The sequence below is a fragment of the Ceratocystis lukuohia genome (genome assembly GCF_044167205.1).
Source record: "Ceratocystis lukuohia strain C4212 chromosome Unknown Supercontig7_pilon, whole genome shotgun sequence".
NCBI classification, from domain to species: domain Eukaryota; kingdom Fungi; phylum Ascomycota; class Sordariomycetes; order Microascales; family Ceratocystidaceae; genus Ceratocystis; species Ceratocystis lukuohia.
In genome coordinates this window covers 2,122,249-2,144,265 of record NW_027263526.1, presented here as the reverse complement: position 1 = coordinate 2,144,265, position 22,017 = coordinate 2,122,249, and the positions used below count along the sequence as shown (strand labels likewise).

The 22,017-nt window shown below is 49.3% G+C and overlaps 5 protein-coding genes across 5 annotated transcripts; 4 read left to right on the top strand and 1 right to left on the bottom strand.

Annotated features, from left to right (window-relative positions):
- Positions 1-3,944: 3,944 nt before the first annotated feature.
- HOO65_070471 (putative oxidoreductase YIR035C) lies at positions 3,945-4,936 on the bottom strand (the record flags this gene model as incomplete). Its single annotated transcript, XM_071005118.1, has 4 exons — positions 3,945-3,981; positions 4,061-4,425; positions 4,506-4,667; positions 4,751-4,936. The coding sequence occupies 4 exons, from the start codon at positions 4,934-4,936 to the stop codon at positions 3,945-3,947; spliced, it is 750 nt and encodes a 249-aa protein (XP_070857189.1).
- Positions 4,937-7,938: 3,002 nt separating this feature from the next.
- Positions 7,939-10,239, top strand: HOO65_070470 (SH3 domain-containing protein; the record flags this gene model as incomplete). Its single annotated transcript, XM_071004913.1, has 4 exons — positions 7,939-8,105; positions 8,465-8,548; positions 8,655-8,778; positions 8,836-10,239. The coding sequence occupies 4 exons, from the start codon at positions 7,939-7,941 to the stop codon at positions 10,237-10,239; spliced, it is 1,779 nt and encodes a 592-aa protein (XP_070857188.1).
- Positions 10,240-11,364: 1,125 nt separating this feature from the next.
- On the top strand, positions 11,365-16,268 carry HOO65_070469 (putative serine/threonine-protein kinase VPS15; the record flags this gene model as incomplete). The annotated part of the gene is made up of 2 exons (XM_071004788.1): positions 11,365-11,578; positions 11,665-16,268. The coding sequence occupies 2 exons, from the start codon at positions 11,365-11,367 to the stop codon at positions 16,266-16,268; spliced, it is 4,818 nt and encodes a 1,605-aa protein (XP_070857187.1).
- A 1,457-nt stretch (positions 16,269-17,725) lies between these two features.
- Positions 17,726-18,883, top strand: HOO65_070468 (putative glycoside hydrolase family 93; the record flags this gene model as incomplete). The annotated part of the gene is made up of 1 exon (XM_071001340.1): positions 17,726-18,883. The coding sequence occupies one exon, from the start codon at positions 17,726-17,728 to the stop codon at positions 18,881-18,883; it is 1,158 nt and encodes a 385-aa protein (XP_070857186.1).
- Positions 18,884-19,679: 796 nt separating this feature from the next.
- On the top strand, positions 19,680-21,641 carry HOO65_070467 (Riboflavin kinase; the record flags this gene model as incomplete). Its single annotated transcript, XM_071001339.1, has 1 exon — positions 19,680-21,641. One exon carries the CDS (start codon positions 19,680-19,682, stop codon positions 21,639-21,641), a length of 1,962 nt encoding a protein of 653 aa, XP_070857185.1.
- Between the last annotated feature and the right edge of the window lie 376 nt (positions 21,642-22,017).

The window sequence follows — 22,017 nt, the reverse complement described above, 5'->3', positions numbered from 1 at the left end:
TTAGGATCATTCTCATCACCGGAATTTCCACAGACATCTACAGCTGCAAATAAGATGCGAGGAGCAGCTTAAGCGCAACCACAGAATGGAGGTAAGGAAATACTTGATGGAAATGCTTCATCTTCAACAGTCAAGCAATCAAGATTGGCGCTGAACGACACAGTTTTGGCGTCATAGACTCGTCTTATAGGTTTGCTAATTAATCTCGGGCAAGACATAACTAGACAAGGTATGACAGTCAACAAACTCCCAGGAGCAGCGCCTAGAGATGCGGCTGGATTAGGAGGGGGGGGGGGGGGGCATGGTATCATGTCCACTCCTCTCTCATAATACCATGAAATGGAACTAAATCTCAAGGAAGATGACGAGAAGTTTAGATTGATATCCCTGAGACCTTAAAGCCTATGAAGTACGCATTTCTTGTCAAATAACCGAGCTATGGTTGAACAGATTCAAGCACAGATCGGAATTACACATTGCAATCGAGCATCCCAGGGCTCTTTACAGTGCCATACATAGTGTATTTCCTATGAGGCTGTTATATATGACGGTCCGTAACACCAGCAAAGGCTTGTCTCACAGCACTAGTATCTTCTCTCGGTGCTATAGCCATCCTTACACTCAAATGATCAAACTGTCGCAAGGGACGGTGCACAACAGAAACTCGAAACTCTAACCTGAAAATGGCAGTATGCAAGTAAAAGATGTCTAGGAAAGTTTGATACCACATACTTATGTCTATACGCCTCATATCATACCACTTCAGCATATCTTCATGCCCGCTACACGGTGCCTAGAGGCCCAGGGCTTCCTTCCACAAGCCAGCTTGAATTCACAGGATACAAGCTACTCCTCCACTGGCCCCTCAGAACCGCAGATAAGACAAGGTATAGTACAACTTTCTACTAATGTCACATGCTATCAGTGATGGTGGCATTGCCACAGAAGGCTGACCTGAAGTAGAGGCATACTTACAAATAGCCTTCCACAGTAGCTCCCTATGCATGCGATACTGAGATTTTAGATCTAGATTCAGAATGCCTGACATGAACGATCTCCTATTAAAAACCTGACCCAATCAGTCTAGCAATGAAGGCCACGCCGCCATGAGTTTTGAGCAAGGTAGGATATTGCACACTGACATTGGGAGGCTAGAGAGCACAAGCTACAAGGAGGATGGGAGTCGCATATTTGCTCTTCCTAGGCTCATCCTCGCCATGTATTGATCGATGATTCTCTGTTTGTATCCTAAGCCTAAACAGCTAAATAAGAATATGAGACCCCTTAAATACACTATCTCTGGCTCTTGAGTAGTACAGAAAGTCTATGTCACACGAGATCTCACTGCACAACGAAGAAGAAAATATCAACGCACCGGACGGTGAGGATTGTTAATTTATTTGACTATAGGATGCAAGCTACACTTCAAAATCAATCTACAAGCGCCTTAAGACTATGCCATTGCCTCATCTTCTTTCCCATTATAGAAATATGACGAGCAAAAGTCCCGTGATCCAGTCTGCTCTCCAGACCTAAAACCCAATGATGTACCATCTAGCTCATCGCAGTTCTGGCAGCAATTTGCCATTGAAAAAAGGAAAGACATCAATTCTGTTTTCAAGGCCAGCTTGGACGCTGTATGAAAATCTACCGACTATCAGAATTAGCCTCCAAGAAGGGATGATTCTACAAGAGAATTGTGATAGATTTTCAGCTATATACTCTTGCCCATGTTTTAGTGTCAAGTTAGTCTTTATAGCCCATTATTCATTACCTAAAACTTTCCAGCTCTCACATTCAGCAGGGCTCTAAGGCCCTTTGTCCATTTATACCCCCTGTCGTCTATGTTCACAGATTCAGAAAGTCGTTCCTCAGTCAATGCCGATGGCTACAACGGTACTAGTCAGTTATTATCGGTCCCCCAAAGTATATCAATCGACAGAGTGTATTTTCTCAATTTCTCCCGTTAAAAGGCAACCGATTGTCTCCTTCGGTCCACGTATCAGGTAAAAGTGCCTGGTTTCGTCAGGTTTCACGCATCAAGTAGGGAATAGAACGTTTTCAGTAGGCTTAATTGCCGGGGTTTTTGACTTGGCACAACTTTCCTCACGGTAGCTCAAAGCTTAACAAGATCGTGACGCTGCTTTGCGCGACAGTGCCCCTCACGCACGGGAGTAACTGTTACATGCTTCAAGCCCCCAACAACCCGCGTAATATGCTTCTTTCTAAATCAGTCTCTGCAAATATCTCAAAAATAAGAGTTTAGTATCTAACCAATAATCCCATGGTTGACGTGGGTCGGCGACCAACAACCACGCCATGCGCAGGGTCTATAACCGACCGTTTAGTACAGATCTTCAAAGGAGAGTATATCTCACAAAATAGCAGATAGAATAGCACATTTTCCATATCCACACGAAGGAAAAGCGTGCCCTTATCTTGACAAGCAGGAGGGAAAAAGACAAAGCTACAGCCATCCCCTCAAACACTGAGTACCTCGTAAAGGTAGGAGCAATGAGGGAATTCAACCGCACACGCGACTGAAACGCCTCCAGAGAAGCCCAATATAGACAGTTGCATTCTCCCGCACGTCTCACATCATAACCTCAAACCGGCTACGATCAGAAAGATCAGGGCATTGAATGGCCAAGGTATTATCCTATATGTTATCTCTAGCATGTGTAGCCATCTCCCTGGCCCAAAGATATGGTAAGTTATCGGACAACCCTCTGTTAAGCTTATGTCGCATCAGTGAGTCCGGCATTGTAAATCACGTAGTGTGATAGTATGACGTCTTTTACTACCAACCTTGTACATCGACTTGAAGAAACATAATGAGGTTTTGCGCACAAACAAAAGAGTGGTTGCTTAGGGTTTTCTTAGGGTTTACAATAGATACAGAACACGGTTTGCCATAATACAGCGAATTAGGGCAAGAGTGGCGTGAGGGATACCTACAGTAGTAGAAATGAAGATTGCTACCAAGTACCCAACTAATCGCGAGCAGACGCGTGCTTGCCAACACGATTCTTATCGATTAGCCTAATAAGTGGGGTTTTGAAAAAAAGTTTGAAAAATATGGGCAAAGGAAATTTTCAAAACGTCCATAAATAGCCAGACCACTGCATTGCTCCATCTCGCTAATTTTCCCTCCCTTCTATACTTTTTACCAAACAACTCCAACACCATGTTTCCGGCTTGAATGCTTGTCAAGGCTGAATGAAGCCCCTGTGTGAGAGAGGCCCGAGAGAAGGTTATGGAATACTCCCCAACTCTCAGTTCCCACCAGAAAGCAGGCAAAAGATAGCCCTTTGCTTGACCTTCTCTCAGCCTCTCTCTACGTTTACCAGGTAAGACAAACTCCTACATGCTTTTTTTTTTTTTTTCATTTCCCAGTTTCTATGATGAATAAGTTGTCGCCCCAGGCTTATGGAGGTTTCTGCCTCGATGCTGATTGACTTGTCTATGCCAAACGACGTATCTGATACTATTCCCCACACCCACATCAATCTGTTACTGCTTGATACTCTTGGCAAATCAAACATACTAACAGCTCATCGTCAGGCTTCAACCGCAACCTTGGTGCGTGTCCCACTTCATTTTGCCGTAGTCGTAGATATACCACGAGAAGATAGGTCGCTATCGCTCCTACGTAGAAATATATACTATGTACGTTTAATCCTAATCTCTACGCCCATATTCCCTATCCTGTTCCAAATGATGCAAAACATACATTCGTGCTATCCGAACTTTTCAATTTCATGTGGAATAAGTTACTTTTCATCTTTCGCCTGACATGGAACCCCTTCATCGAAAATTTTGCCAGCACCCTGTGTTCTATGATACACTTTCAGCTAACATGTTGAAGCGCGCTGTCTAGAAATATATATCTAAATAAACTCGTTGCTTGCTTAGTAGTCTTATCAATTTACATCTAACTAGCTTCATGGGGCATAGGCAGCCAGCGCAGGATCAGTGATACTACCACAATCAAATACTGTCAGCGATCATCACACTCTGAAATCCGAAATTCTGTAGCCGTAATAATCTGAATACATACCGAAGGAACTTTCCACTCAGCGTGACATCTTGCTTCGTGACAATTTTCGCCACCACTGCACCGACCCATTCTGGCTTGAGCAGCTTATCGGACTGGTGCAAATCGACAAAGCGTGCCAACTGCGTGGGGTCCATATTTTTGGAAGCGCGGATTTGTGTCTGCATGTCAGTTGCGACGACGCCAGGTGCCAGTGCGAAGCTAGTGATTTCCGGCTCTTCGGCAGCCAGATGCGCAGAAATGGAGTTTATGGCGGCTTTGGATGAGCCATATGCGCTCCAGCTAGTGTAGTTATTGGTGGCAGCACCAGAGGATATCCAGACAACCATGCCGTGGGACGTGCGCAGGGCGGGGATGGCAGCTTTGGCCTAGCAGTAGCACATCGATTATTAGAAAATGGAGGGAAAGAACGGGTGAATGGGTATTTTCATGGAGTAGATGAACGCACAAGGGCAATGCCGCTAAACAAATTAACGTCATACAAGGACTTCCACTCATCAAGTGGTGCATCAGCCAGTTTGTTAATGGGGGCTAGCACGCCGTGGTTGACCACGACACCATCAAGCCCACCAAAAGTCGAAACAGCGAGGTCAACAAGCCGGGATGGGAGCTATTCGGGCGACGGTTAGCTGGTCGATGCAGTGGGCAAGCATACAAAATAGGAGCCAAAATAGGCAGCCTCGTTTCACACACCGAAAAGTCTGCCATGTCCCCCGCTAAATACGCCACCCGCTCTGGGGCTATGAGCTTTAACTTCTCCAGCTCCTCTGTACTGCGGGCTGTGACCACAACTTGGTGGTTGGCGGCGACCAGAGCTTTGGCGATATCAAGACCAATGCCGCGGCTAGCGCCAGTGACAAGAATAGTTTTAACAGACATTCTGGGGCAGAAATTCTGACTATGTTGAAGAATCGAAACCGGGGATGACAATAGTGTAAGGGTTTGGATAAGAAAAGAAGCGAAGCCTTCAGTGAAGTGCTAGGTGGGGGTGGGGTTGGTAAGCAAAAAGGAGAATTCTAAGATGAGCTAGTATATTTCATTGATTTATATAGTAAATAAAATGACACATTATCCTAGTGCTGCAAATTACATTTATCTAGCAGCTACGCTATTGTATGTAAATATGGTATTTATTATGATCTGTTACTGGCTCAGAAGAAAACCATAAGAAGCCTGGGCAAATCATCTGTCACCTACCAAGTAGACACCGTCACGTGTATATACCCTAACCCTACATCGGTGTTTGCAGTCGCTATTTCACACTCTTTGTAGGCCACGCCACCATGGTAATCTCGATAGCTTGGGATTTTTTTTGCCTTAAAGAGGAGAAAAGGGACTAATAAGGGACAAGTGGGCTTTATTATTTTAATTGTTGTGGCGTAGATCGGGATGCATATACGAAGAAAAGAAGATCACACAAAGCGATAACAACGGCAAAGTAAATTGATACGTATACTTGAAGGAAGACAAGACAAGGAAGGAAGCAAGTTTTATTCGCGTGTTTGTTGATGCTAGTACATATGCAGGTACAGGAGGTACAACAAAGGCTTCTTCGTTGGGCGCTGCTTGTCAGATTGTTAGGGTAAACAAAGACGTAAGCAAGCAAACAAGGAAATTAGGGGCGTGGCACTGGGTTTGGTACGGCACGGCTGGGAGCACCTTTTCCTTTCCTGTTCTTTCCCCTTCTCTTTTTCAAGAAAAAGAATTAGAGCTTCCTGCGAGGTTCTGTCAAGGTTACAAACGAAACAACTTTGACACTTGGCTAGAGCATTAGGAAGGAAGCACTGCGACAGATAAAGAAGGAGGCTGAGTAATTATTCTTCTTCTGTTCTCTGTGCTGTGTATCAAGGCTTTGGTGTTTCAATGGGTAGAGGGAAGAAGAAGGGGCTAGCTGGCGTGGAACTGGAGTTGAGCAAGGGACCCACAATTAAATTTCCAGTGCTACCTTTTTCTCTCTTTTTTGCCTTCTTCTGGCTTTGAATTTAATTTCTTTTCTGCTCTGCAACTGTGCGGATCTGCAACTCTTGTTCCTCCTCATTTCGGTTTTTTTTTCCTTTTGCTCTTTTTTTGTTTGTTTATAAAGGGCTGCATTTTGTTTCCCTTTTCCTTATTCCTTTTTGTCGCCATGTTGTTGTGCTTGTTCATGGCTGTGCCACTGTGCATGTCAACTTTTTTAGTTAGGGCTGTCTTTGCCTTTGGCAACAATGTGCACTTTGTGGCCTAAGTGCCTTCTATTTTCACTTCAAATGGGGAAGGGCTTATTTAGACTGAAAAAGGAAGGTACAGATAGAACAAAGCTCTGATTCTTTTTGTGTTTGTTCTCCCTTTTTTCATTTTTTATAGAACCTAAAGGGAAAGCAAAACAAGGCAAAGCATAGCAAGGGAGCCCTTCTATTCTTCCATCCCTCTCGTTCCCAAGGGTTCTATTCCTTCTGGACACGGCCCCTGAATTCCGGTGTGGAAGCCCCTGCGTCATGTTGAAAAGGCTGGCTTTCCCGGGTTAGGTCGGCTGCTTAGCGTGTGTGTGGTCCCTGTAGCATGTTGTGTTTAGTTGTAGTGTAATGGGTGGACCCCCTGTAAAATACTGCATATCCTTGGAGATATATTGTTTTTAGTGAGGAACTCCCTGTAGCTGCTCTGTAGCCCTCCCCTGAAATGCGGTCAAGGCTACCGGCTTAGCTTCAATCTTCAACCTGCCCATCTCTTACACACAACCCCCCTCGATACACGTCGCTCATTTTTTACTCATCTTTTTTTTTCCCTCTTCTTTTGTTGTTTCGGTGTCTCTCTATCTTGCTTGCTGCTGGCGTCGCTGCGATTTCCTCCCACTCTCTCCCTTCGTTCGTTCTTGGTGCATCACCGCCCTTATTGAGGAAGAAGAAACAAATCGTCACTCGTTTTTATTTCATTTCTCTATTTTATTTTTATATTTTTATATACTATTTTTTTTTACCTCACGCTCATTGAATTGTTTGCTTCTTCTTTCTTAATCGCCGCCCGTTGTTGCGCTTGATTCGGTTCGCTTTCGCCTTCGCTCTCGAACCTTTCACTCCTTTTCTTCCACCCTCGCCTGGCTGTCAATTATCACGACTCGTAATTCTTGTCGGTCCGTCTGTCTTCAGTCTCGTCAGCGTCCACGTATCCGGCAGCTCCTCTTATATCTTCTCTTTTCGTATCCCTTCTCGAACTGAGTCGATATTTCTCTCCACCTCCTGTCAGCACAGGCTAGCCAGTGTGTCTGTTCCGCTGTCTCTAATCTTCCCTTGCCGGAGCCCTATGGGTTTTTGGAGAGTACATTCGCCCAACACCGTTTCTGCTTCCTTGGCTCTTTCTTTGCCAGCGCCGAACTGCCTGCCTGCATATGCGCCCAACAGCTAGCGACAATAACAGCCCTACTCTTGCTGCAGGCCCTCGCATATCCACGTCTCCGCCACCTAGCATTTCTTTCGTTTAGTTGTCGGATTTTTCTTCACTTCTTGTGTCTTTGCGTTGCCTGGCCGCCGTTCCATTGAGGATACTTACCCCCGAAACGATAATCGAGTTCTTGACCGGAAACTAGCAAGGCTCACTATCTCTCGCGTGTCGGGCCGTCTGATCTTTCCTTCAACCATAGCCAACCAATTATACCAACTAAACTAATTGTCGAGGCTATGACTGCATTCCTCTCACTATAAGGAAAGACAATCATTTTGCGCTGCGACTACATTTCCCGATTAACAGACGACCCTACGACCTGAAGGCAGTCTCCCTCTCATTTGCATTCCAGCAAGCGACAACAGCGATTCCAACCCCATATCCTCCCCCACTGCGGCTTACTAGGCCTTATCGCAGCGCATCAACTATACTTGGAGCTAAAGCTCTCGTCACAACCGGTACCAAAAATGACATATCCGTCGTTTTTGGCTGTGGCCATGGCGTTAGCAGCTGCCCCCTCACCCGCATTGGTGTCTGCTGCTACTAGCGACTGCTTTGCCCTTTCGGGCTCTACCGCGTGTCCAGCCTGGTCTGCTGCATCTATATCACTTAGTGACTCGCTGGCAGAAACATAGTAAGTTCTTAGCTCATTTCTTTGTTTCTTTGTACCTCCTACCAGCGTGAGCTTTAATGTGGCTGGATGTTGTCACCAACCTGTGACGGGCACATGTCTCTTAACATCAAATCGAAAAGCCTTGTCATAGTGGCGTTGGTATGCTGGCTTGCGTGACTTGGCTTTCATTGACAAGCCACTTATGCGTCTTCGTCTCCACATGCTTATTCACGTCGCGCCTCGACAACAATGCTATTGTTGCGGCTTTTTGATGTCATTATTGGTTCCTGGTCCCACGTCATCTCACGCCCTTCACCACACCTGGTTAATCCTTTGGCTTGATATCTTAGCCATCACACTAACAAATTGCTCTCCCATAGTTCCTTCATGTCATACGTCACCGACCTCACTAGTTTTGATCGTGAAATTGGCAACTATGTCAACACATCATGGATCAAAGAAAAGTTAGTATCCCAATATTTTCCAAGGGTTATTTAAGTCATACTCTAACATCCCATTGTTACGCTCTAGGTATCAAAACCAATTTGGCTGTAATGCTGTAAATTACAGAAATGCCACGGAATACTATGCCCGTTGGACTAAATCTACTATTTGCAGTGCACTGGTGCAAATGTCAGCCTCAGAATGTGGTGTTTCCACGTCTAATTCCATGCCCTTGTGTGCCACATCCTGCGTAAGTAAAGAAATTATATATACACGTTCAATTTCTCCACGTACTGACATCCCTTAGGCTCAATTCGCTTCTAGCGAAGCCTACGTCACTGAGGACAACTCCTTGTGTGGCAACTCTAGCTCAAACGCTATGAGTCTAATAAAGGCTGACTTTAATCTATGTGCTTCTTCTGACGAAACACTTTCTTCTACATGCATCTCCGGCTCGTCAAACGAGCCTACTAACTGTGGCTTTGGGGATAGCACTATTGGCCTTTGTTCTTACTGCGCTACCGGCGGCACGAACTCAACCGACACATGCTGCTACTCTGCTAACGCTGGTGATATTTGCGCCAATGTTACACTGCCATCAATCACTTCGACCATGACCTTCAGCCTGCCGACTGCAACATCGACTTCGAGTAGTTCTCCCAGTGCTGAAGCTTCTAATAATAAAAGTGACGATGGTCTTTCTGGTGGTGCTATTGCTGGTATTGTTATTGGATCCATTGCGGGTGCCTTGCTCCTACTGGGATTGGTCTGGCTGGTTAGGGCCTTTTTGCGTCGCCGCCACCGGGGAAGCTCTAATGGGAGTGTGTTCAACCAGCCCTCACCTGCACGCAAGGGAACATCCTCAATTCCACCCATGTCTCAGCACGGCGCTAAGAGTTCTCTCTCTGCACCCCCCACTGCTGTAACCCCGCCTCCTCAGGGATACGAAGTCCTCCCTGGAGGGCGGATTGCTCGCATGTCAGCCCTCGAGGGACACGCCAATGTCCCTTCCACTACATCAGGAAATGCGGGCATCACTCCCACGTCTCGCCGCCATCACATCAACGATCGGTCTTCTTCTGATGGATTTGGAGAGAGCCCCGAGCCGCGTGCCGCAATTCTCAGACCACCTCCAGCAGCCGTTCGTCGCAACGCTTCGCTTTCTAGCAGCTCATTGCTTAACACTGAGGAGCCATTATCACCTACTAGTGCCGGTGATATGTCATCTGCCCCAGGTGTTAACAGTCAGCAATCAGAACAACTGCCGTTTTTCAAGGACTACTACTCGCACGAAGACATCCACCCAGGTGACCGCGTCGCAGTGCTTTGGGCCTACCAACCCCGTGCGCCCGACGAGTTCACGTTGGAACGTGGCGACATGGTCAAGGTGGTGGGCATCTGGGACGACGGCTGGGCTACAGGCATCATGATGGATGAGCGTGCAGAAGAGTGGGAGGCACGACGCCAAGCTCAACGAGACAGCGGCGTTTCTAGTGCATCGGCAACAGTCGGTCGTGACGTCACACCACCTGTCAGCGGTGAGATTAAGGCTTTCCCGCTGGTCTGTGTCTGCATGCCAGATCATTGGCGCAAGACGATTGAGGGTGATATATCGACAGAGGGCGGGGCTTCTAGTGGTAGCGGTCCAGGTGCAGGAGGCATGTTCCAAGCACCACAGCCCCCACAACAGCAACAACAGGCTCGGCCATAATGAACAAACATGTTTAACCTAAAAGCCGCGGCAGCACACGCACGCACAAATGATGAGAGTTTCTTTCGGACTTTTGGTTTTCTTTGCTTCTTTTTCTTGTCCTTTTTTGGGGAGGTATTCTTATTCTTTCTTGTCTCTTTCTCTCCGCCCTTCTTGTTTAGTTCATTTGGAATTTCACATCATACCTACCTACCTACCTACCTACCTATTGGATATGTTATGTGAGGGGAGGGGGGAGATGAGAGGCTTGGGGAACTTGACGCGTATTTTTTCTTTTTATCTTTCTCTGGGCTGTCCTTCTCTTCTATCTATTCCCCTTATCGTCTGTCTTTTCTTGGAATACTCTGTCATGTAACTCTTTCTATTTTTTGTTAAATGTTGGTTTGAATCTTGCTTGTTGCTACTCTTGTTTTTTAGATACCTTGGTACTATCTATTTATTTGGCTGTTTTTTCTGCACCAGATGGAATTGAGAATGTGTGTGACGCACGTGAAGGTCGTTGTCGAGCTATTTTCTGTCCTTTGTATGCTTAGTCAGAACCCCCCGCTTTATTGTTGGCAATATAGCATAAAAAGGCCTGCGCTTTAGGCTAAGCTAGACGTCATCATTTGCAAACAGAAGGCCGAAGCTCTAGTTGAATCAAGCCCAAGCTTAGTTTTCGTCATCATCGCCAAACTGCTAACACTGATGCTAGCTAGCATCAAGCAACAGAGCGAGATTTCCAGAACATACGAACGCGATCACGTGATTGCACCGTCGCGACAGACCTTGGCTCTTACTCTTTCTCTGAATAAGATTGCACGGCACCTTTTTCTCTTGACTCCTCCTTCCCCCTCCCCCCCCATATGCGTGGAGGCACTGCTGATAATGACGTGAGAAACGTGCCTGGCATATCCATCGCGCTTGATACTTGACGGACTGACTGCGCGTGTGTCCGAGACGATTAATTTGTTCTGATAAACAACAAACAAACCGATAACTCGATAATTTCACAACCCCTCTCTACCTTGTGGGCGCAACAAGGCTACGATAGAAAAGCGCTTAATATTAAGGCGAAGACGAACGCGCACAAAGACAGACAGTCGCTTCTCTCTATTTCCTGACGCAGTCGATACAGCCACAGCAATGGGTCAGGCTTTTTCTCTGGCCACGCCGACTGCCGGCTCGGCAGGTATCGACGTGCCGGAGATGATAGACTTCACGTATGAGAAGAGCATGGGCAATGCTCAGTTTATGAAGAGCATTCGGGCACGCCATGAAGAGGGAGTGGTGCTAGTTAAGGCGTTAGTGAAACCGTATACGCCTATGTCGCTGGACAAGTACAGTGGCGAGATAATCAGTGAGTAGCCGGAGAAAATAGGATGGATATCTCCTCCATACCTACGCAAATACATCACAGCTAACCGTATATCCTTCTCTTTCTAGGACAGCGCAAGGCCCTTGCAGATATTCCGAATGTTCTAGCCTTTCAGCGTGTCATCGAAACCGAAACTAACGGCTACCTTGTGCGCCCTTTCCTTCATAGTTCGCTCTACGATCGCATGAGCACACGTCCATTTCTTGAAGATATTGAAAAGAAATGGATGGCATTCCAGTTGCTTTGTGCTCTGCGCGATTGTCATGCTCGCGACATTTACCATGGTGATATCAAGGCTCAGAATGTGCTTGTTACCTCGTGGAACTGGGTGTATCTGACCGACTTCTCCTCACCTTACAAGCCCACTATGCTACCCGATGACAACCCCGCCGATTTCTCCTACTTCTTTGATACTTCTGGAAAGCGTACGTGCTATGTGGCACCCGAGCGTTTCTTGCCGGCTGGCGCACCGCAACAAGACGATACTAAGTTGACGTGGGCCATGGACGTATTTAGTGCTGGGTGCCTGATCGCCCAGCTATTCCTAGAGACAGAGCTGTTCACACTGAGTCAGCTGTACAAGTATCGCCGTGGCGAATATGACCCGGCCATTACGGCCCTCAGTGTCATCGCTGATGAGGAGGTGCGCGATATGATAGCCCACATGATCCAGCTGGACCCCGAGAGACGATATACGGCCGACCAGTACCTGGAGTTTTTCCGTGGGAAGGTGTTTCCTGAATACTTCTATAGCTTTTTACACGAGTACATGCATATGATGACCGATGTATCGCCCTCGGCTGTTTCGCCGAACCAAACGACCGCAAATGCTGCAACACAAAAGCATCTCGGTGAGCCAGACGAGCGCATTGATCACGTGTTCAACGATCTTGATAAAATCATGTATTTCTTGAATACAAGCGCATCGCACTCGTCGGACAGAGGACCCGAAGTCTCTCCCCAGCGGCGATCGCCCCGGTTAGGCCTCGACCAGTTTCCCGTACACCTCAATGTAGCAAATCACGATCACGTGGTGTCTATGGATATAAGGAACTTCTATGATGATGGAACGCTTATCTTCCTCGATCTTGTGACGTCATCAATGCGTAACACCACTAGATCGGCTTCGCGCATCCGGGCTTGCGACATTCTCCTTGCATTTGCTGAGAGGTTGACTGACGAGGCAAGACTAGATCGTGTACTGCCATATTTGGTCAGCCTACTTACTGATGACTCCGACATGGTTGTTATTGCTAGTCTACGGAGCATCACGCAGCTGGTGCAGATGGTCAAAACAATCACACCTATCAACTCACACGTTTTTGTCGAGTATCTCATTCCACGAATTCATGCTGCGCTCAAGGGGGTGCCGAACAAGCGACCACCTGCCTCACGAATTGTACGTGCCACTTACGCATCGTGCATTGGAGCCCTAGCCATAACAGCATCTCGGTTTTTAGAAATGGCTGCGACACTGCAGGCAAAGAGGACTAGTGGGAATGCTGGATTCTCTGGAACGGACCCCGAGGTCGAGTCAGGAAACGAGGATGAAGAGGCAGCGTTTGACGAACTGTTTGATAATGCACAGCGTCAGTTGTATGGTCTGTTTGAGGTGCACACCAAGATTCTCATCGAGGACCCAGACGTCTATGTCCGTCGGGCATTTCTAACCTCGGCACCAGCCCTCTGTCTCTTCTTTGGTCCGGTTGAGTCAAATGACATCCTCCTGACGCATCTTAATACCTATTTAAACGACCGTGACTGGATGCTTAAATGCGCCTTTTTCGATACCGTTGTTGGTATATCTACACTAGTTGGCGTTACTGCCCTTGAGCAGTTTATCCTACCTCTCCTCATGCAGGCACTCGCTGATCCTGAGGAGTTTGTTATTCAGTCTGCCATTCATGCTCTCGCTCAGCTAGCCTCTCTTGGTTTGCTCTCGCGACCTAAGATTTGGGAGTTGATTGATATCATTTCACGTTGCACCATGCATCCCAATCTGTGGATCCGCCAGACTTCAGCCGAGTTTATTGCTGCTGCCTGCAAATATCTTTCGTTTGCCGATGTTCGCTGCATTTTGGCACCGATGCTACAGCCGTATATGAAAGTTTACACAGCACCGCGGCTGACGGAAATCGACTTACTCGACCTGCTTAAGAAACCCTTATCCCGTCAGGTTTACGACCATGCCGTTTTGTGGGCATCTAATGCCGAAGGCAGCCGTTTCTGGAAACCGTTTCAGCGATTGCGGTCCTTTTCGTTTAATGCTCTTGGGGCCCAGGCTAAGAGCATCAATACGCCCAAGGCGCTAGCCAAGGTTCCGAGAGATGATGAGGACGACCAGTGGGTTTCTAAGCTGAAGAATCTCGGCATGGCGGCCGAAGACGAGTTTAAGCTGCTTGCTTTGCGCGAGTTTATTTGGCGTTTTGCTCGCACAAAAGCCCGTGCTTCAGCTTCAGCCTCTGCTGCTGCTACCGGACTCTCATCTACTGTCTCAGGACCTTTGGCAGGTATATCTAAGAACAGCTCGCTGATACTCCTTGGGAGCCTAGGGATTACACCGCAAACAGTCTTCTTTGACGAAGCACCTAAAGAGGAAGAGGATTCTGGCACGACAAACCTAATGACTAACGGACCCACACCGATGTCCAAGACTACCTACACCATTTCAGATGCTCTGATGGACGCATCCATGACTATCGACGAGGTTGCCAAACGCAAGAAGAGTGGCAGTGGGCCGTCGCGCAGTGCGAGTCACACGCGTATGGTTTCTCGTGATGAGAGTGCTGGTCCTTTTACTAGAAGCCTACGGCCGCACACACGCGACAACAGCGATGCGGCCAGCTTGATATCAAATCGCCGATCACTCAAGGTCAAGCCAAGCGCGTTAACACTACTAGACCGCCGTGACGGGAACAAAACTGCAGCTGAAACAGGAACCTCGGACACTACTGTATTTGGGGAGGTTGAGGGGCCATTTGCTCCGCTCTTGTCTAACTCAAAATCTGGGGATTCTGCAGCTTTGGGATCTGGACCACAGGCCCAGGCTTCGTCCGCCACAGATGCTGCTATTAAGGTACAGCACAGCTACGAAGGCAATGATCCAAATATCCTCAAGATGCTAGACACCCTCTTCCTGCAAAACTATCCCTACGATATGACAGACTTTGGCCCATTCGTGCCCCCCATCGGCCAAAGGCGCGGAATACTCGTGGCTGGCGCTCCTGGAACGCGCTGGCGACCCGGCAGCAGACTTGTGGCCATGTTTGCCGAGCACACGGCTGCTATCAACAGGGTGGCTGTTTCGCCAGACCATCGATTTTTTGTGACTGCAAGCGACGACGGCACAGCAAAGGTCTGGGACACGCAACGTCTTGAACGCAACATCTCGCAACGGTCACGCCAGACGTATCACCACGCACCGGGCGCACGTATTGTGTCGCTATGCTTTGTTGATGGCAGCTCGTGCTTTGTCACCTGTGCTAGCGATGGCAGTGTTCATGTAGTCCGTGTGGACGTCACATTAGCTAAGGCTGATGTCACTGCTGCTACTAATACAGCCGCCGCTAACTCTAGCGCAAGTATGCGCTATGGCCGCCCCCGCCAGCTGCGACGATACCAACTGCCTAGTGGCGAGTTTGCTGTATGGTGTGACCATTTTAAGCAAGAGAACTCGTCGGTGCTGGTGCTGGCCACCAACCGTTCACGCATCGTGGCGCTTGACCTGCGGCTAATGAAGGAGCTATACGTGTTGGAAAACCCCGTGCACCACGGCATGCCAACCTGTTTCTGCATTGATCGCAAGCGCAACTGGATCGTAGTTGGCACGTCGCACGGGGTAATCGACTTGTGGGACTTGCGATTCCGCATGCGCCTCAAGGCCTGGGGCGTGCCCGGTAAAAGCCCTATCTACCGTATTGGCCATCATCCAACCAAAGGCCACGGCAAGTGGATTTGTGTAGCGGGGGGAACTGGTCTGGGCGAGGTAACGGTCTGGGATGTTGAGAAAACGCTGTGCCGTGAGATCTATCGCATCGCCAGCACAGCGCCTTCTCTAGGCTCAGGCTCAGGCTCTAGTAGCACTGGTGGTGGCACTAGCTCTACAAAGGAGGGACCCAAAGGCTATACCGCCTGGGATGTCGATCAAGACAGGCCCGAGGGCATGCTCGGCCGCTTTGCGACTAGCATCGAGCCACCTGCGCCCACTGACCGAGGCGTGCGCGCAATGCTTGTAGGGACGGGCGTCTCGCAGGACGGCCTCGATGTCAAGCATGCCTTCCTCATCACTGGCGGTTCCGACAAGAAGCTGCGGTTCTGGGACCTGGCCTTGCTCGACAACTCACTTGTTTACGCTGGTCTGGGGCCCGATGAGGCGCCTCCGCGTTTTGTTGCTTCCAGCCCTGCACCTGGTGTGCTGATAAACACCGAGCGTGTACCGCGCGAAAGCCGAGGAGGCCGAGGAGAGAGAGACGAGACGCAGCACGGCCGCTATCGTGCAGCAACAGGGGCGACCTCGGCCAACCGGCCGGCTAGAAATACGGTAATTTCGCAGGAGCAACAGCACCTGCTGCGATCGCACCTAGACTGCATCACTGATGTAGCGCTGTTAGAGCATCCGTACACTATGTCGGTATCGGTAGACCGGTCGGGCGTGATTTACGTGTTTCAGTGATGTGACCAGGGTTAGATGTCTGTGGCGCCGTGGTTGTGGCTATGGTTGTGGCTATGGCTGTTTCCAAAGCGTGGAATAACTTATAGATGTATCAAGTACGCAAGTCAATGGCAATGGTTACAGGTTAAAGAAATAGCACTATTCAAGGCTGTCTCGTACGTCTCATGTATGAAGCCGCCTCTGGTGTCTATGGTCTATGTATCTAGATATAGAAATAGTTTGAAAGAAGTTGAATAGTAACCACGCCCTTAGGGAACCATGAAAAAAGAACCAACACTCCACTATATCTTGGTTGTATGAGGTCGGCCGGTAATTGTGGGGCCCGGCCGCAAAGCGGGGCAAGTAAAAGACCCATCACCATGGTGCTGGAATCACGTGCTGGAAATACTAGTAACCAAACATAGATGGCCAGGCAGGAAGATATCACAACTCAACAAGAGGCCACATGTCTCTCCTGCCGTCTTCCTCTCTGCTTATTTTTCCTAGTCCTTTTCGGCCCTCCCTCCAACAAGCATACTTGGTACAAACATTTACCCCAACTTTTTTCAGTGGGCATTGTCGGCTAACCTGTAGTATGCTATAGCCTAACCGAGAGCCGAACCAGAAGCTTCAGTTGGTGCGCTTGAAATTACCTGCTGCCGGGAGCGACGAGACCCCTGGCCCCTGAGAACTGAATGCAGCCTTGGGGCTTCGGGCGGGAAAAAACAACAACACGAGAACAAGATCAGCAAAGGCTAGAAAGAGTGCAAATGGCGCGGATATATTTGGCTGCATTTCATTTGGCGCACCAGGTCCAGGTTTCATCCGGATTTGCCAACTTGTTGGATTTGTTGGATCCATCCCCGGCACCTCAAGGAGCTGAGGGTTGAGAATGGAGAAATGAAGAGGAGAGAAGGTCTGTGCGGAACATGTACATGAAATTGACGACTAACAGCAGCCTGCGAAATCCCAAGTCGCAAAGCGATATGCGAAAAAAAGAAGACTGGTAATTGTCTCAGCTTGCAGCTGCGCATAGCGGATATTCAAAACCCCTGGCCTAAAGATCCGCTTGACTTTTCTTTTTTGGAGATCAGATCGGATGGAGCTGTTTTCTATGACGTAAAATCCACTATCTTTACTACGTCTGTTAAGTTGATTTGCGACTAGATCGACTCAGGAAGGTCCCTCCGCCCCCCCCCCCCCAAATTCATGTTAGTCAGGTCACATATACAACACCACAATGCCTTGTTGGATAGGCAGTCGCATATGGGAAGAAGTCTGTATATAAGAAGACATCTTCTGGCACTGCTGATCTACACAAGATCTCTCCTTTCTCACCCGCAGCTTCTCATAGCCTCTGCTACCCTCCGCTTCTACTTAAACACCAGCTTTCCTACTTCTTTTCTCCTTCTCCCTCCTTCTTCCTGTCCTAGCCTTGGCAACTTGCCCTAGCTTGCCTGTCACTTTCTCTACCAACAATGCTCTTTACCCTAACTCTTGCTCTGACCTCGGCATGTGGCTTGGCTGTTGCCAGTCCGGCCCCCAGCCGAGTCATTGCCAAGCAAACCGCCACTCCAACCATGAGCAATGTGGTCATCTTCTCGCCGCCGTCCAACGCCAATTGGACTGACCCTGAAGTCCTCTATGCGCGAGCCATCCAGCTCAAGTCTGGCGCTATTCTTAGCACCTGGGAGAACTACTCCCCCGAGCCACCGCTAGTGCACTTCCCCATTTACAAGTCCCTAGACAGCGGTGCTACCTGGAAGGAAATTTCCCAAGTCCACGACACTGTAAACGGCTGGGGTCTGCGCTACCAGCCTGACCTGTTCCAGCTGCCTGCGCGTGTCGGGAAATATCCTGCTGGCACCATTATCTTGGCCGGCAACAGCATCCCCACTGATCTCTCCAAGACCAAGCTGGACATTTATGCGAGCACGGATGAGGGTGTGACGTGGGAGTTTGTGTCCACTCTTGGCGAGGGCGGAGAAGCACGACCTGTCAATGGCCTAACCCCCATCTGGGAACCGCTAGTCTTGTACATTGACGGTGCCATTGCCGTCTACTATTCCGACCAGCGAGATCCCAGCTACGGCCAGAAGCTGGTGCACACCACCTCTACCAACCTTGTAGACTGGACGCCGCTCGTCGACGATGTGCATGTCGAGGGTGACTACGAGTCACGGCCTGGCATGCCCGCACTAGCCAAGATGCCTAACGGCAAGTGGATCTTTGCCTACGAGACATGCCGCACGGGTGACAGCTGCCATGTTAGCTATCGCATTGCCGACACCCCATACACCGTTCTCGATGCGCCCGGCCAGCTGCTCAAGACCACCACTGGCGCTACACTGACCTCATCACCCACCATCACCTGGTCCCCCGTAGGTGGCGCCAATGGCACCATCATCCTCAGCTCTGGTGCTCAGGCCCAGGTCTTCACCAACCAAATGCTGGGAGCCGCCGATGCCTGGGTGGCCCGCGATGTACCGAACCCGTCGGCCTACTCGCGCTGGGTCAAGGTCATGGAGAAGGACCCCAGCAAGCTGATCATTGTCGGTGGTGGATGGCTGCCCCCTGCCAACGGCAACAAGATTACCTACAGCGTAGTCGACATCAACGCTCTGATCTCCTCTTGATCTCTGCTGGAGGATGTCATTTTCAAATTTTCCCGACGCTCCCAAGCTCGTTTCCTTCAAAGATCAGGCTAGCAGGTCAGCCACACGTGGCAAGCAATATCCTCTGTGGCGCAATTGGCTAGCGCGTCTGACTGTTACGCACTCTTTCTCTCTCGACAGATGCAGCAATCAGGAGGTTGACAGTTCAAGCCTGTCCGGAGGAGCTTGCTTCGTTTTTATGATGATTTTTGGATGTCTATTCGATTCTATTCTTGTCTATTTTTTTTTTCTTTTCTCTTCTTTTTATCTGCCCTATTTATTTTTTCATGTTTTCCAATACCTGTATATATGAAACACCGTCTCGTTAATCAATCTCTTGCTGTACTTATCCTCCATGCAAATTTACTACATGTTACTGCTACTCTACTTTCGTATTCCTTCAAATGCAGCCCTACAATACTAACCCTAGTCGTACATGTCTATCGCCAAAACACTTGGATCATGCCGTATTCCAAGCAACATGCGCACGCTGCTCTGCTTCACAAAGTAAATGCAGCCCCTACTTTTCGGAGCCTTAACTGTCGCAGGTTTTCCACACACTAGATCCCAGCTAATGCGAGCAGGCCCCTGGTACCAACTCAAACAGAAACAAAGTGCCCCCTTTCCTCAATCGCGCCCGCCCCTGCCGCCATCTTTTCTACGCCATGGCCAGCAGTATCTGAGTGTTGCTTTTCGTTGCTAAATCCCGAGCTTCTCGTTTTGTTCGATAGCAAACGGGATCGGAATCCATCCCGACGACTGTAGTCCCACATGCACCATGGGAAACCCACAAGACGCTGCTGAAAGTGCGTCACAGTACCCACTCCTCCATGCCGCTACTGCTTCCCACAGCTCTCCAGATCCTCCCCTGAATGAGCCCCCGCCACCATACTCGCCCTATGCAAGTACTGTAGAAGAGCAAAGGCCAGCTTCTGCTGCAGGACAGCAGATAAGACGTAAACCTATTGGAGTGCCGGCTGCTGGTAGCGGAAACTCTCTATTCGTACCACTGCCTCCCCCTCCACCCCCTCGACCCACACTACAGCTGCAACCTCAACGCGACATCCGCAGGGTCAAGAGTGAGGCTGTGTTGAGCCCGTCGTCGACGGCACATCGCTTCAATCACACAACAACCGCGCCATTTGGTGCTAGTTCAGAATCACTTCCGTGGGCATCATCAGCATCTCTATCCACCCCCACAACTTATTCTCCGCCTCGAAATCAGCCGGCCGCGTGGAAGAATGCTCTTGGCGAGGCCCAATTTATAGCCGGCGGCCTTTTGTCCCGCCCCGCTGAGTCGTCCCGCCATTACACCGTAATACGGCATTCTTTTGCACTAGTATGGTACCGTGGCCCAGCAACTAGTGTGTCCATCTCCATCCTATCAGATGAGCCCCTTTCACCAACACGGCGAATCTTTCTCCAGCAAAAGGGCTACAGCGGGAACACAGGCATGGCACTCAAGGCCATGGTTGGCGTTAAAGACAGTTGGACTGATGTGACGCCACAGCAACGTGCAGAGAGCACGCAGATCCGGCAGACAGACGAACGCGCCATCCAACGTGACCTAGCCCGCTTCTCCAAAAAGGCCACGGGCCGTCTCACCAAACATGTGCCGCGCGAAACGTGCATTGTGCGTATCCCCGCTACTGCCCAGGACGGGTACTTCCGGCTTGTTTTGTGTGACGAGAAGAAAAAGGTGCTAACGGCATGTCCTGTGTTTCGCATTGCTAGTGCCACGGCTGATTCTAGTGTGGTGCGGGGTGCAGGGCTGCGCATGATGCCTATTGAGCTGGGTGTCAAGGTTGGTTCAACCATTGCTTCTGCAGCTGTTTCCAAATATACCGGAGGTCCGATTCGCGGAGCGGTTGGGTCGCGTGTGAAGAAGTACGGAGAAAAGGCCATGAAGGCTCAAAAACTAGGGGCCAAGGCCTATGAAACAAGTGGGCTAGATAAACACGTACAAGAGCACCAGAAGCAGTATGATGAGGCGCTACGCAATCACTATAAGCCCATGGATGTGAGAGAAGGAACATTTCCGCTTTCCGGGGTACAGAGTCCAGAGATTCAAATCATCGGCTCTGATACAGGTCCTGATGAGCCGTTTCCTATCAAATTCCAGGGCCTTACAGTGCCTGGCACCGGACGTTCAAAGGCTGACCTTGACATGCCTACAGCCAATCTACGCCATGTGCCAGAACACATCAAAGTGCGTATGCCTGGGGTGTACATCGCGTGGGCACAGGTGGTGGTAGAGCCATCATCCAACCTTGACATCTCTCAAGACTGGCACGAAGCCATTGTCACCATTGCGCCACTTGTCCATGAGATACCCAGTGTTGTGCCACGTAACAAAGTGGTTGTGCATATCCTACAAGACTTTGAAGATGCATCATTTGTCGGATGCCAGGTCAATGTCATGTTGATGGCATTTGTGCGGCCAGCGGCTGTGCCCCGTACGTTGGATGAAGCCCGTGACGTGCAAAGCAGGGACATTCTAGTAGCCATGGTCAGCCTGGGCCGCGCGCAGTGGCAGGCCGACGAGGCTATGTTTCTGGAGGCTGGGAAAGACAGCCAGCAGCATGGGCAGCGCACCATAGCGGAGCGGCTAACGGACCTTCGGCTTAAGGTTCAGGATCAAGTGGATCGAATCCCGGTGCATCTTATGGGGCTTCGCACAGATTCGGCAAGCATACGAGATGAGGGGTACGGACAGGGCGGGCTATGGATCGTGCGGTAAAGGCTAGAAGTTGGAAGCCGGGTTAGAGAGACAAATTAAGTGAATGGAAGGCACGCGCATGTGGGGATAGAATATGCGACTAGTAATGGAAGGCACGCGTCGCGACATACTGAATTTTGAGAATTCTCGTTTTTTTAAGGGTGGGGGGGTTGGACTTTTTATATACATGCAATTCACACGTATACACAACCACCTGTACTTGACTACACACTGGACTTTTATGTATCAACAAGCATAGAAAGCATCGGTGAATAATAAAAAAGGGCTTCCGGCTATGATTAATTGCAGTCTACCCGCATCCGCTCTTGGTGGTGGAGGCCAAAAAAGCTCTATTAGTTAAGCTTGCCCTACCAACCAATCAAAGGCTTCGAGTAGC